A 16,357-nucleotide genomic window follows, 5' to 3' on the forward strand; every position below is an offset into this window, starting at 1 on the left:
GAAAATGCAGGGTAAATTCAATTGCTTTCTTCCCTCATTTTGCAAGCAAATATTGACTATTTAGGAACTTGACAGGATATTGTTTTTACTGAGTATTATGCCAAGTCTTATAGCTATGAAGACTGAACTTTCTTATATATATTTTGAACATGTATTAAGGATATGCAAAAAGGGAATCTCAACTGCAAAGTAAAGGGACATTTGAACCAAATAATATAATTTTAATTAGTTTTTTAATTCTACATAATGCTGATTATGATTGTATCTCTTCCTATTTCTGTGCTTTTTAGTTAATCTGAAAATAAAAATTCCAAACGTTTCACTAAAAGATTTTAAAACTAAGGATTTATAAGGGGTTAAAGTTTGAATAGAACTTTACTTTTCCTTGTGGAAAAATTGCTTGAGTAGGTCAAGTTTTCAAGGATTTGGATTCAGTCCTAGATCTTGCATGTTAACTATCAAAGTTTATGTAACACAGACAAGGTGATTAAGTATTAACTAGAGTTTTGAAATGTTATTTTTCAAATTACATGGAAATGTTTCCATAATCTTTATACAGTTAGATATGGTTTTATATGTTCTTATTTTTCTTAGAAGCCTTCTAAATAGGTTTTAAAAAATTCACCTTTTGCCCAGCAAACTTCCAAACACTTATGAATATAAAATGTGCTATGGTTGGTAATGTTGAGAAAAGACAAATATATGAGAAGTTTATGTATTCTGTGCACATTCCAAGGGCAACAATAACATAAGAAAACATCCCCCAATTTGTTCCAGTAAAGAGCACAATAAATCCACCTTAGTTTACTACTGCCCAAAATTAACTGGAAAGATAAAAATGAAAGTGGAATTAAAAGAAAATTCCTCAAAGACTTGGTGTTAGTAGCTATGCCTCATTATGGGCATAGACAAATTTACACTATTGTTCCATCCTACCTACATTTTACATCTTCCTATTTGTTTTGGTTTATTTCATGTTTTTATTAAATCAAATATAAGGAAAAATTACTGAAATTTCTGGTTGTTCTAGTTCTGCCTGCATCTGGGTTGTCAGTCTTGTCATTATTGGCAGCATTCCAGCACCAAGCTGCAAAGGAAGTAACACTTGCTATTTACTTTTTAAAAATCCTTTTGTACAATGATAATTTTACCATATTCCTCAGATTTCCTATATTTTGAAAGACTTTTTTTTAACTTCCCTGAGAATATGTGTGGGATTGCATCCCAGCTGAAGCTGCGAGAAGTGAAGGATTGCCCAGGGAGCATTTAGAGCATGCTGTACATGATCATTCATGCGCACCATCATGGCATCTTGAGCATGTCCCAAGCTAAACTTCAGAATACTTTTTTTATTCCAGTTGTTGGTTGTGCTATTTTGAATTGAGATACTGAAACAAGACAAACTTGTTTTCCTCGTGTTCTTGGTAATAACCTGTGCTGCAGGTGCTAGAACAGAGTGAGAGAGCCCTGTTTGAAACTGGGCTGGCACTTTACCCTGTATTTATTCAAAGCTGCACTTCCATTGACTTCAGCTTTCTTTGGCAATGGTTAGCAACCCTGTCCAGCCAAATCCAGGTTTATGTTGGGCACAGAAATATCACAACAGTGACCCCTGTGAGGAAGTTTGCATTGATAGGAAAGTTGTTTAACCATAAGAGCTATAGCTGCTCCCTAGATCCTGATCTCATTGTTCTGATCAACAAACTATGTGTAATGTCATGGGCTCTGATAACTCCTGTGAGCCTCACTGGAGTTGTGGTGTTCTGGAAACAGTTAATATTTCAGTGATTTGAAGCCATCTTGTTGCTCAGCAGAGTTGGGTTGTGTTGTGCCCCATGCTGGTGCAGAAAGCTGAAAAATCTAGGGCAGCATGAAAATGTAGAACACTGAAATAAGTTACTGAAAGTGAGATGGTGTTCAGAATATAGGAAGCTTGGAAGCTTAGTAGGAAGTCAGTGAACTGAAATATGTAGACCCAGGGAAATGTGAGTTTGGGAGGATCTAGATACCCGAGGATTTGTTGCTTGCACAGTAAAAAAATATACAGGTGAGAGGGGTATCTCAACTCAATGTGTTTTTTATGCTATAGATGTATATGACCATGCTGACAAGGATTTAACACATGGTTAAGGATTGTGAGTAAGGATGATAGCTGGGCTTGGGCACCTTGTGTTAGGTTGCTGACATGCATTCTTAGGGTAAAACTTGTCATTTTATACCACACTTTAACAATTAGTGGTCAAGTGTCTGCTATAGATTTGATCTTGCCATTTTCATCCATGATGTAGTCATATATTTTTTTCTCAATCTTTCTTTCCCTCTTAGCAGTAAAGACATGGTCTGTGTATCTATTGGGAGGGACCTGAAGTAGTGCTGGGTATGCCCTGCCCTTACATGCCTGAGCTGTGAGTCTGAAGGGGGCAGAACAAGCCTACCACATTATAGGGTATAACAAATAGGAAAAAGTTCTTTTTATTTCAAATGTTACAAATGTGTCAATACTGCAGGTACTGCTAAGTAATATTTGTTTCATAAATAAGATAACTTTCAAAGTTACTTTTGCCTTCCTGGAATTTGCTGATGTACTTATTACAACTCAGCCATCTCCTGGAGTAAGCGACACAGGCGTCTGTCCTAGAGACAAACAGATGTCTTCAAAGCACTGTTTTGACTCATTCCTAGAGCTTGTTCATTATGTGTGTTGGATGGAGACTGGAGACCTCTGAATAATTATCATGGTTATGTAATTAAAGACTAGCATAATACATATGCATAAAAGTGTAAGATTCAGATAAAATGGACCTTGTTGTATTTTCTCATTTTATTTTAGTGTATTGACTCTGCACTTATTTTTGGCAATTACTCTTTGGTTTTGATTTTTTTTTAATTAGAAGATTATAGACACTGTATTATGTGACCATTTTTTTATCAGACTTACAAGTAAGATATTTAGAGGTAGAAAGTTGAGACCCATCTCCAGCTAAAGGTCTGATTCACTTTGTGATCGTTCAAAATCTGATCCTGATATGCATTTGTGATTTTTCACTACACTTAGCATGTCCACTTTGAGGAAGTCCATGGCATGGATGAATGTACAGGTAACAGCCATTGAGGGCTGGGATTTAGAGTTTTGGAACCCATCTCTTCTTTAAGAGCTCTTATTACTAAACTGTTTTTCTTTCTATCAAGACTGGGGAATTCTAAGAACTGAAATATGCAGCCATATGCACCAGCAGCTAACAAGGAAGGAGCTGCTGTCTGCGCACAGCAGAAATACAAACCAATGTGGGCAGGCTGGACTTAATCTTTTGCTGACTTAATGATTATTCTGTAGCCAAAGGCAGTGCCTGGTAGCTGGAGATTTCTCTTTTATCCATAATGCAGTTTATCTAAGTGGGTCTTAGCAGCTTTGTCTTCTTTAGAAAAATATCCCAGCAAATCTTCCTGGCTTGCTGGATTTTCAAACTTCTTTTCCAAGTTATTTATTATGCTTTATCATTCTGTATTTTGTATATATTTTGATTGTAGTTCATGGTCCTAGTCCCAGAACTTTTTTGGCAAAGTTCTCATGTGGTGCTAAGGACCTTTATGGATTGTTTGGCAATAGATTGGTGGCCTGTGGGAGCAATGCAAAAGGCAAATCCAGGAGATGGAACAGTATCAGCTCACAAAACCAGGAGAACCTGTTCATGCTGTGAAATGAGGAAACATAATTGTGTGTGTGCTGAAGCACTAGTCATCTTGGAAAAAATTGCTGAATTTAGAAAACAGTTTTCAAATCTGCTGAGTTACAAATGAGTTACTACTGAAATGAAAACTACTGAGAAAAATGGTAATAGCCCTTTTATTTAGGAGCTAGAATGTTAGCCCTTACCTGTGTTTTATCACCCACACTGCAAAGTCTGTAGTCAGCATGCGTTGTACTTATGCCCTGCCACAACATACTTGTAAAATCTGTTGCGTCTAAAATTTCTTTTACTAGATTTATCTTGCTCAAGTGCTATAATGGGAAGTGTTATGGTTGCCTGGTAAAGGGTTTTGATTAAATTGATCTTCCTGTGTCTAATGTAGGTCTGTTTTAATCTTGAAAATATATTACAGGTTTGTGTGCTTCTTAAAAGGTTAGGAAGATGCAGCATTCTAACAAGCCTGCCCTGCATAGTCTTGCTGCCATGCTACAATTTTTCTCCCTTTTTCCACTTGTGTCCATGGACGTGGCTCCTTGGCAGGTTGCAGAACAAAGTAGAACCTCCCAGGGATTTGCTGCTTTAGTAGCATAGTTAAAATATAACATACATATGTTAATAAAGGGCAATTAAATTCAATTTGTAGGCTGTGTCCTCTTCTGAACTCACGCCTTCTGACCTCTAAGACTGTAATCTCAGGAATGTTTGAAGCTGGAATAAACTACCATTGTGGCAAAAGCAGCAGTCCTGCCCTTTTGCTCGCCTGCCAGTTGGTTTTGCCAGCTCAGCTTTGCTATGGCTATATAGTAAACCAGATCAGGGCACACATCTGACTGAAAAACACTTCCTTGCCCCTGTTTTGGATATAAGCTATATCTTTGCATTCATATTTTCTCTTCAAAAAGATATTAAAGTTGAGTATTGAAGCATCTGACCTCTCCACTTTCATGCAGTGCATGTATTATCTAAAATACACAAATAGAAAAAGACAACAAAAATTTTTGCTTTGGAGGAATGATATAGATTCTATTTAATAAATTTGCTAATATATCACTAGAATAGATTTTTTTTCATTGAAGTTAAAGCTTTTTCTTTTCAATTTAGCCTTGCATTTTTTTTAAGGAAGTGATTATGAAATAAAACAAACTCTTTTCTCCTAGTGCACATTACTAGGAAGTGAGTTGTTTTAACCAGATAAAGTTTTATTTTTGGAAAAAAACTCCCAATCTCAGCATTTCGGATGTTTTTGTTTGGTTTGAAGTGGCTTTTTCCCTTAGGATCTACTTCGGATTTGCTGGACATAGCTTTTATTTTTATGTTCCAATGTATTGATCCACTTGGATAGGTGAACAAATACTCTTTTAAATACAGTAAACAAATGGAGTTCTAAGCAGCTGTAGAAGACTAAAATTGTCAACCAATGTGAATTGAAAATCAGCGAGCTCATTTGAACTTCAGTACATCGTATAACTTCTAACACAAATCAAGAATTATTCTTTGAATCTTGTTTGCCAAAAATGCTCAATAGATGAAATAAATGTGTTGTCCATAATAATGGTAATCCACTTATAGAAAATACATTAGCACATTGGATAAGGGAAATCGGGTCTTCAGTTTCGAGTAGGCACTGTGGGAACATGAGATTTTTGACAACAAGATTACCTGTATTCCAGAGTTTTCTGTAATAGCAAGCTTTTAATGATGTGTATTTATTTTAATTCCAGAACAGGAATATTAAAAGAGAGCTTAATTTATACCAGTGAACTCCATTCTCTCCTTTAGTTTTATTTCAAGACAACCCAAGAACAAAATGGTTCAAGACACATAATCTTTATTAAGACAGAATGATGATGTTTAGAATTATCTATTGCTTATGTATAATTGTATGTATATTTTTAGAAATATTTAAAAGCCTCTTTGCATAGCTGTACTGGTGAAAACAGCAGTTGCAAAATTAAGGGTATAATTAAAAAAAACTGTAGACATATTTATAATTTTTTATTTTTTTCTTATATAACGTTCTATCAAGAAGAAATGTAGAATTGGATGCTGGAATTCATAGAGCAAGAAATAAACCTATGTTAGAAAATTAAGTTTTTCAGTAACACTTGTTCTTTTTTTTTTTTTTTTTTTTTTTTTTTTTTTTTCTTCTAGGACCGGAATAGGCCCTATGACACTTTTAACTTGCACTCTTTGGAAAATTCCTTAATGGATATGATAAGGACTGATCATGAGCCTCTGAAAGGTAAACACTACCCTCCCAGTGGCCCACCAATGAGTTTCGCTGATATAATGTGGAGGAATCATTTTACAGGTTAGGAATATTCATATGTCCATGCTTGCTTGGTGTTTAAACAAAAATCAGCTTTTCAGTATTTTCTATAAACTTTTTGTTAATGAATGAGTTTCCAGTTATGTGACATTTCTGTTTTCCCAGCTTAAGATAAACTTTTCTACTAGGTGAAATAAGGTGAAATGTATATCCATTTATTGTAAGCGTACAATCATAGTATTCTCTGACTGGCATATCTGAAACATGGGGTTTTGTATTAGCAAATTGTAGAGCAAGATCTCTTGCTGCAGTGACTTCAAAAATGTTTCATTCAGCTGGAGTCCAGTTGTTGTGTTCAGCATTTTTTCAAAGGTTATACCTCACTTACATGTAGATTATCAGCTAGGATGCATTGGTCCTAAACCAGCCACTGTATCAAGGTTACCCTCTATAGTTATTTCAGGTTTCCTTTAAACAAATTTATCTTAATTTGGATTTTAAATTGCTAGGAGGAGACAAAAGATACTAGATACTGTTACATGCTGGGAAAGTTTTGATTATTTATGTTGTTAAACTGTGTTTGTTCTACCAGATGTTGCGTTAGAGATGAAACCATTTCTAATACTTGGCTGATAGTATAGTAGAAATAAAAGGTGTGAAAGCGTTTAATTGAATTCCTGATCAACCTGCACCCTCCTTTGTCTTGGTCTTTCATTGGTTAAGTTTTAAAATATTCTTTATATATTTATATATTTATATATATTTATATATTTAACATATTCTTGCTGATACGCATTTTTGCTGACTTTTAAGACTGAAGATATTTGTAAGCCATATACCAAGATGTATTGAACAAGAAATAATTCCCAAACACTAGCAAGTCAGAACACAAAGAAGAAATTTAGTTGTGTATAGCACTTCCTATGCTTTTTGATGTCATGACTGCCTCATTTACTCTCCTTTCTGTTTGTAAAAGTATTTTTTCTTGGTCAAAAGTATTGTGCCTTTTTTGCCATCTTTCTGGGTATAGATTTTTTTTCACAACCCAAGCAAACTGGCTTCTGTACCATCTAACCTGTGCTTTCCCATGTTATCTTGAAATTTGTTGTTCCATAGCCTTCATGTGTCTTTAACCATTATTCATCTGTCTAAAATGGCAAGGAATACAGTCTCATGTCTATTCTGATCATAAAGCTCTGAAACAAGGGCTAAAGTCCAACTTAAAAAACCAAGCTCAACAAAATTGATGTTTCTACTGGATAGATGTTTCAGGTGGCTGGCATTAGAACATTAAATAAAATTCAAATTGCTAGTAAATTAAAATTTAAATTGCTAGTAAATACAGTTAAGTATTTATTGTATTGTATCTTGTTAGAGATGTAATTTAGCTTAAACTCCCATGATTTTTATGGGGTTTTTCATTATTTATTTACATATACAAACAGATTCTAATTTTTTAAGAATTAATTTCTATATGAATTTGAGTGTGGGAAAAATGAAGCGATGGGGTTAGAAATTTGATTGGATATTAATTGCTGAAGTTGGATATTACGTAAAGTTTAAATTGATCTTTTCCATTTGACAGTGGGACCATTAGCTTTATTTTTGCTGTGACCAAGGTTTGTGTCTCAGACTGGATGTGCCCTTTGTAACTATTTCATTCTCATTCAGTGCTTCTCACCTGTTTTGGCCTTCCTGCCTTGCCAGTGAGCTCACTTCCAAGTCAGTAGCTGTTGGAGAAGTCTGCTTTTCTATTAGTTACTTCCCTGTGTCTCTGCCTACCTGGTTGATGGGTTTTTCCCCCAATGATACCTTTGCTTTCCCTGTGTTTCTTTCTTCTCCTCCATCTAAGTATAGGGCTGACTTTGTCAGTCCCCAGCCTTGCCCTGGCCTCATGTGCATTTTCCCTGTTCCTGTTTCCACACTGCAGCATGACTGGGAATATTTGTAGAAGTGGCTCTTTCAGGACACATTCTCCCTTGCAAGAAGTGTTGCCTTCCTCTGTGTTAAACAGATCTATGTTTCTATTTTAGCTGAATCCTTTTCCTGAAAACCATTCTTCTGCAAAAATTGATTCAGTCCTCAATACTGCATTTTTGCTGTTTCTTTTTCTGTGAAAATTGGTCTTGACTGTTTTCTTGTACATCCCACTTCTCTTTCACTGCAAAGGTGCAAAAGGTTTTCAGCTGCTGTCCTTCTCTGCACCTTCCTCACATTTCACTTTGTCTTCTAAACTCACTTGCTTTTTCTTATTTATTCCACTCTCCTCTGACTCTCCCTCTTAAGGTACCCAGACATTTTAGTCTGTTACCACATTCAGAAAATAAGTGATCAATTCTGCTTGCTTTGGCTTGCTCTTAAATCATTGCCGAATTTTCATTTCTTTTCACCTTGAAGCTCTTGAATATATTGGTTATTGGTACTTCAGCTTAATTTTTTCACTTCCTTGTAGACAAACCCGTGTGAATGTCTAATATATGAGATTTCTGGAATATTAGGAACTCAACCAACTCTCTGAGCTAGTTCCTCTTCATTTTACTACCTCTGTCTTTCGTAGTAAACTGTTTATTCCCTTTAAAATCTTTACTTCCTCTTGCATCTGATTGTTCTCTTTTAGGTTTGTGCACTATTTCTTCTGTAGCTACAAAATAAAGCAGCCTCAAAAATCCTAATTTAGAATATGAAATGGCTTTCAAATGACTTTTTAAAATTTTTCACCTTTTGGTAAGTGAGCCCTTATTTCTCAAACAATCACAGTTAGCAGCACTTACAGGTCAGTTTGCCATACATTTACTATCCAAATTTTTAAGTGGAAAGGGTGACAAGAGTAAGTACCAAAATCCTCTAATTTTGAAAATGTAGGAAGATTTGATTCTAGAAAAACTGTATGTTTCTTGGGGCCTTCAGTGCATGTTACAGAGACAATGGAACTGTTTCAGGATCATTTCAACCTGCTGCTGCCAGCAAATACTTTTAGAAGTACTGTCTTTATATGTATTCATGAGTAAAATACTGCAAGTGGTTTATCTGAAGTTTGAAACTTTGCTTGGAACATCATTCTTCTTGGCATATGTGACCTTCATGTCCCAGCAGATACTTGGAACAAAGTATGATTCTCTTAGGTATGGAACAAGAACTCCCAATTAGAAAGTGGGTAGGAGGATTAACCATAAAAGTTTCTGATGTGAAGACCAAATTGAAATGCTTCTGGAACATTTTGTTCTTGTTTTGGGGTCTGAGTTCCTCATGCTCTGTTTGGTTCAGAGGAAGTAGTGGAGAAGCTCAAGGTGAGAAAGGGAGAGTCTGTCCTCTTGTTTGTAGTAGCTGAAGCTTCATACCCTCTCTCAATCTGAGATATGGTCAGGCTTTGCTCTGTAGGCCATCGAAATTGAGTTTATTTCAAGGTCACCAAAGCAGATCGCTTCTTTTAAAGCATGATCCACTTGGCCTTGAGAGGGCATGTGATTAAGTGACTTTTTTTTGGGAAGGGACTTTTTATTGCTTTCAAGTGTGGAGCAGAGCAAGTCTGACAGATTGTTAGTGGAGCAGAAATTATCTGATCCTCACTCTTGCAATGTTGAGTTAATAACATTGAGCCAATCTGATTGGCAGGCTAGCTTGGTGCTTTCCAGCAAGGAGAGCCAGGGTCACTCAGTTCTTTTTGTGTATTTCTTGCTGTATAAGAGATTTGAAATCTAGCTCTGAGGTTCCTGGACCTAAATTACCAGTATATCCATCTAAGTTGCATTTATCATGAGCCCAGTCTTGGGAGAAGGTGCTCTGTGTCAGCTCTTGTTTTGTTTCTAAAACTGATTTCTTTTTCTCTGCTTTTCCTGCCAAATAGAGGAACCCTTCTGTATGTTCCTGTCTTTGTTCTCATAGTCTGGGAACTGTGTAACTTTACAAATTATTTGGCATTTTTGTGCTTTGAGATTTAAGGAATGGAAATTAATTGAAAAAGAATTCTCATTTTCGTTTGTCCCAAGACACTGTTGCAGACTTCCCTACCTGCTTTCTCTTACCCTGCTTTCTCTATCATCAAGACCCACTTCAACATTTTTCTTTTCTTTCAGTCAATACTCATAAATATTTTCCTTCTTCCAAAAGGAGGGAAAAAAAGAGGAAAAAAGTTAAGGCATTGTTAAACTTCTCTTGGTTAGTGACAAATTACAGTGTATGGCCCAGATTATCTGGTTATTCCTCATGTCAGGCATAATGAGGCCTCTTTGACACATGTGCAGTATCTTCTAAGATGTTTTTCCTGAACAGTTTTATTTATTTTCTGAGTGACCAATGAAATATACTACACACTCAAAAGTATGAGAAACAGTTTTGCTTTAATGAGGAAAGGTTGTATTTGCAGTATTTTTATAGCCTTTTTTATTTACATTCTGCTTTGACCTAAAGGGGTAGGGCAAAAGTGAATTATCAGAATGTCTGTGGGTAGATGCCACTTATCACTGACCAGAACATTTCTTTCCTACATAGAAGTGTCTCCTGTCTGTGGTGTAATATGTCACTGTTGCAATATGTTTATCCATGTCAAACTATTGCATTACAACACAAACAGAGGCATTCTGATCTATAAAAAATATTTTGATCAGTAGTAACTAGCAGCTGCCTTTGTTCTATTTTTAAATAATTAAATAAAATATTTCAGCTGTGTTAGATCATATGCTGTGCACATGTGCTACTAACAGGTCATGAAACTAAGTATAAAATTGAGGAGAGAAATCATGTCCTTCAAAGTATTTCTTTTAAATTTACTGTTACACTAGATAAGAGTAATATTTGGTTTTTATTCTAAATCAGAACAGAAACAAATTTGTAATTTACAAATCCCCACCTAATAAAAATTCTGGGTTTTTTTAAAGTATTAGTGTAACACAACTTGAAATATAAATAATTGGAGGCAACACATTTACAGGGAGATTTCAAGAGTAGGCTTTACTATACCTAATTTTAATGGATGTATTGTAGAAAAACATATAAAGCATGTGTTACTGAAGTTACTGGGTTGCTACTTCATAACTTTTGTAAAGACTCTATCAGGTCTTATGGAAACTAACCAAAATTTAAGATTTCTTGTTTACATTTAAATTAACCACATTTTTGACAGCCAAGTGCAGATTACATGCAACTTAAGACTGTTGTAATAAATATAGAATGGACCTTTTACTTTTCCACTTTGATTTGCATTAATTTCAGTACATGCCACCTGATTTTGTTCAGCTGTAAGTGTTCCTAAGCTTTTTGTAAGCAAAGCACTAAGTTTGCCACATGACCTAAGAAAAGTGAAGGTGAATGGATCTTACTTGTGTTTGCAGTCAGCAGCTGAACACAAAGGTCATGCAAATAGAACAAATGTTGTCATCTCAGTCCTAAAAATGGTGAGACACTGTTGGAGCTTTTTGCAACACTTTCATTAGAAAAAAGAGCAGTATACCAGCATTTCCGAAAATCTTGATGCTCATCAGACCTCTTTCTGTAAATACTCATGAAAAACAGAGTAAGCAGACAGATCTGTTTGCACATCTGTATTTTTGTTTAAAATTAGGCCCTTCATGCTAATCCTTTTGAAGAAAAGACAGTATATATTGCCTTTCCATTTAAAACTCTCCTTATTTAAGAAAATCCTCTTTAATATTTTTTTCAAGACAGAATATGGTCATTAAATGGTTCATATTTCTTAAATTAAATTAGTGCCTTTTGCAGCAATCCTGTAGTATGATCATACTTCCTAATTTGCTGCTGGCAGCCAGCATGTCCTTGTCTTTGACCTGCTGAATCTGTTTGGTCAGGAGTGGTAGGTTTTTTTTTTTTTTGTTTGCTTTGTTTAGTTTAAGAAGTGGTTATAGAGAGAGCAAGTTTTCCTTTTCTTTATTTCCCTTTTTTCATTGTACTGTTGAAGACTGACCTCACAAAAACCTGAAGCTGTTTTGCTTTTTTCTTTCTCGCATTGCTACTGTTTTGAGGGTTTTGTATATTTTAATATAGGTTGCTAATGGAAAAGTCTGCTTTGATAGTGTTTTATTTTAGTCCCCCCAAACACGCCAATGAAAAATACCAGTATTGCTCTTTTGAACACAGTTCTAGAACATCATGTTAGAATGAGCAGATGTGTGCAAATACTTGTCTACCACTTACAAGCAATGCCAAATTTAACTTTAAGTCTTGCTTTCAAAGTACTATTAACTTGAAAATATAGCTGTTTTCAGGCTAAAAATGTTTGCACTACTGCAATGTATGCCAGACTGCTGTGTTTTATTAAGCAATGTAATTTACTTATAAAGTCTGCATTTCACTGTAATGTATATGCTGTTTTATTTTATAGTTTTCTTTCCCTACAGATAGGATATATATGCTTAGTCAGTGATAAGAAGAAGTTTTATTACTGATATTCACAGCTGATAATTACACACTTCTCTTCACATTGCCACAAGATGTTTTTGCACAGTTAAAGTAAATACATGTGAACACAGTAATAGTTCTTCATGTTTCCCTACTGGCAAACAATAGTACTTTTGTTCTGCTCAGTATTTATTTATTTTTTTTTAAGATCTGTAAGTGTGGGTGTTTAAATTATGGATGTGAACAAATGCAAATATACATAAAAAAGAGGGGAGAGAATAAAGTCAATAAACTTCAGAGAGCTACCTTTTATTTTTATTTTTTTTTTATGTGGACCCTTGTTTACACATTCTTGGTGTTGAAACTGTCTTGGGCATGTATGTTGAGTTAATGTAGCATAGTTTCACAGTCTGTAATTTTGGGAAAAGGACAGAGAATGTTCTAAGGTATATTCAGGTAAAAATTATTAAATTTTATTGTATCTGCACATATGCTTCGTGCTTTGTGGCCATTTGTGAGTTCTGGAGCACACTCTTGGCTGAGCTGGGGGTATGAGGAGATGAGGGAGGCTGTGTGGAGTCATAGGTTGTGCTTTAAACTGGGCTCTCAAATACATGGGAGTTCAGATGAATAATCTTATTTCACGTGACTGCGATAATATTCTGGTCTTGTTTTGGTTTTTGCACTCTTCTGTATCTAAACTTTACCCTACCCCACTTACCTATCTATCCAAATAAGTATTGCTGGCTTTTAGTGCCTTTTGTTGGCACTAACTTGGAAATCATAGAAAAGATAAGAGTGATAAATGAGGTATTATTACTAGACAAATAGAGCAGAACTTAGTCCTGTTGCCAGTTTTGTTTGACCTTGCCACAGGATTATATAGTCATACATTGTAATTGATATCAATGGTGATCTTAAGAAATATGTGAGAGGAAGTTCTCATTCCCAGAAAGTTCAGGACAGGTCAAAAGCAGACCAACTTTGCTATTTTCTAGCAAATCTTACACAAATACTAATTGCTGAATTGGTATAAGTGGTCAATCTTGGTGCAAATCATGAGGTATAATTGTGCAAGAAGTTTTAGTAAATATATAAGCAATGAACATTGTTTCTTGGAATGTTGATTGTAACATAAAAGAGGTTAGAATAGATAACTGTAATCTTAAAAGTCCTTCACTATGTGAGTGTTCATATACAGGGGCTGATTAGGGTTAGACAAGTTCAAAAAACCATAAAGCACTTAGGAAGAGTAAATGTATAAAAGAAGAAATGCAATAGTGGTAAAACTGTGTCTGATACTCATGTTTACTATTTCTGGAACAGCATTATTTCTCAAAACTGATTATGTAACTCAGAATTATCTAGACAGTTAAAAAATTATATTTGCAAAAGAATCAATAAAGTTTCATATGTGGGAAGGGTTTACTTCCTTAAGCTGTTAGAAAGATTTCAGAATTCATTCAAGACCATTCCTCTCCTTTACAAAGAACAAGGTAAAGTTAAATTCCATTTACCATCTCATTTCCAGTATAAGACAGGAGAGAGGATACACAGAATTGATGTGCTCTAAAAAGGAATTGGGCTCTCTGCCATGACAAGTATGATATTGCACATACAGCAGAGCACCCAGGCAGTCCAGCCAGAAAAGTCTCTGTTGTTAGGAGAGAGAATTTAAGAAATTTAACGATAAGCAGCAGTTCAGCCTGGGCTATACAAGAATTCTTTTATTCAAGCCTTCATTTATGCTCTGAAGTGTTTAAAGAGCAAGAAGTATATACAACTAGATTTTTTTCTTTCTAAAGTAGGAATTGAAAAGACATAAAAGAGTGATTATTGTTGTAGCCTAACTACAGTACTCTGAGTATATGTTATAAAAGCATGTAATTGAAAATATACTGAATAAATAGTTATGAAACCAAGACAGGCAGACTGAAAATGGCAGATGTACACTGAATACAAGTACTGGGGGTGTTGTTACTGGAAGGGTTCCTATTTATGATTTCAAACTGCTGGAATCTATAACTTTTGTGCTCTTAACTTCTCTATGTTTCTGCTTAGTGTGCTCGATATTCTTGAAAAGTAAACCCTTTATCTAGAGATTTTGTTTTATAGCTGTAATTAGAAATATGTGCTTGTATAGGTTTTGTAAATGTTCAGGTAACATACATATGTTTTTCTTTAAATTGATTGTTTTCCAATAGTCATTGGTGTGGTTCACCTAAATAGGTCTTTGAAAGCACATATTCTTAATTACATTTCACAGTTCTACATTGCACCTTTAAATTAAAAAATTATAATTTCCTTTCTGTGCTCTCTTGTTGTTCCTTAGGTAATCATGCAGTTTTGTAATCTGCAGATGGCCCCTTTTTTCAATTGAATAATTTGCTTCAAGCAACAAAATATTAAAACATTATAACTAATATGAAAGGCTGTATAATTGTTTGTAATGAATTTGTCTTATGATTGGTATATTGCCAGTCTCTTTTGAATGCTTTTAGTACAGGTGTGTTTTGAAAGGATTCCACTGGTCTGTTTCTATAGAGTTGCACAAGGGACTTCTGAAGATATACAGAATTATCCTGCACGCTGGCTTAGCTCAGTGAGAGAACATGTCCTTCTGCTTGTGCTGCTCTGTATTTTCTGCTCCTCTTAAAAGATAGCTGACAAGAACTGTTTAAAAATAGCAGGCCAAGGGCAGGTGACAAAATGTCACACAAGCAGGCACCTGGTCTAGTGACAGCCTGGAGGGAGGAAAAAACCAAACCCAGATGTCACAGATAGGATTCTATTTCTGAGGCTGGTCAAACAGCAGAATTTCAGCTTCAGCAAAGGAAAAAAGGATCCATCCAAGTATTATGCATTCAAATTTTTTTTGCTCTATTTTTTTTCATAGTAGTTTCTTTTTTTTTTTTTTTTTCTTCTATTTCAAGTATTAATTTTAAAGTACAAATTAGTACAGACACCTTTTCTCTTTACAAGTAGTACCTGTAACCTCACACTCATTAGTACACTGTTAAGGAAAAGGGAATTAATGTCCATCTGGAGAGATATCGGAAGTATTTTGGCAAAGGTTATACTAAATGAAATAATAGTAGCTTTATGTTTCTGCAATGCCAGATTAATGTGAAAATATGTATAGGAGAATCATGTCTGTAATTAGGATGAAGATCATCTCTTTAATAAGCTTTGCTCAGGGAGGTGGAAAGTAAAAATGGAAATTCTATATATTTTCTTTTCCCCACTTCTTTCTGGAGGTGCTCTTTGCTTCATAGCCTTATTGTGGTGGCGTTTTTTTCTTAAAGGAGGAGAAAACTTCAATGTGAAGAAAATATTTATTTGCTTTTCTTAACCTGCTTATGACTTAGTTGCAGAAGTGTATTGAAACTTCATGCTGCATCTGTTCAGAAAGAATATTCATTACAGCACAGCAGTTTCAGTGACTGGAAATAGTAGGAACTTGAAATGTTGAAGAGGATTGTCTTTAAATCTGCTTTGCCAGAGTTTGTTAAAACTTGAGTTTGCAGAAGTACATGAACATAACCATTATATTGGTCTTTCAGTGTAGTGAGTGCATCCTGAGCTCCTGTATTTGAGTTTCCATGTAGTGAAGAAATGTAAAGTGACCTCTTCCTTAGCTCCCAAACTTAGCCACAGACCTAGAGATAGGAAAAGCCTATGAAATGGAATTACATTATATATGTAAAGTTACTTACATCACTTAATTATAGTAATGTAAAAATTTATTTTAATTATCCTTTTGTATCTTTTTCTAAGTAAGGACTAATACAAATCACAACTTGCAGATTTTCTTGGGTGATTTAATTTAAAAAGTCCTGTGACAAAGTGCCTTCAGAGTAAGGTTTCATACTTCAGCTCAGTTGAAAGTCTCCAAAACTAATCTGAACAGCAGTGCTGCTTTTGGCTCATTTCTTGCTTTAGCAGTAAGAGTAGGTTTCTCTGGACTAAGTCTCCTTTAGGTCAAGAATATCTATTTTTCAAAGTACATATGAATGTACTGCTTGAGAGCAATATTCCAACCCAGTGT

General features: G+C 35.0%; 1 protein-coding gene across 11 annotated transcripts in view; it reads left to right on the top strand.

The window, feature by feature from the left end:
* The window catches only part of CPEB3 (cytoplasmic polyadenylation element binding protein 3), an 81,089-nt gene that overhangs the window by 21,703 nt on the left and 43,029 nt on the right, over positions 1-16,357 (top strand). For 6 of the 11 annotated variants that reach the window (XM_056495181.1, XM_056495182.1, XM_056495177.1 and 3 more), the window contains exon 3: positions 5,841-6,000. In XM_056495181.1, the coding sequence (XP_056351156.1) occupies positions 5,841-6,000 (160 nt within the window). The remainder of the gene's footprint in view (positions 1-5,840; positions 6,001-16,357) is intronic. The other 5 variants (XM_056495183.1, XM_056495185.1, XM_056495179.1 and 2 more) reach the window with 1 other exon arrangement.

This window comes from Oenanthe melanoleuca, chromosome 6 (genome assembly GCF_029582105.1).
Source record: "Oenanthe melanoleuca isolate GR-GAL-2019-014 chromosome 6, OMel1.0, whole genome shotgun sequence".
NCBI classification, from domain to species: domain Eukaryota; kingdom Metazoa; phylum Chordata; class Aves; order Passeriformes; family Muscicapidae; genus Oenanthe; species Oenanthe melanoleuca.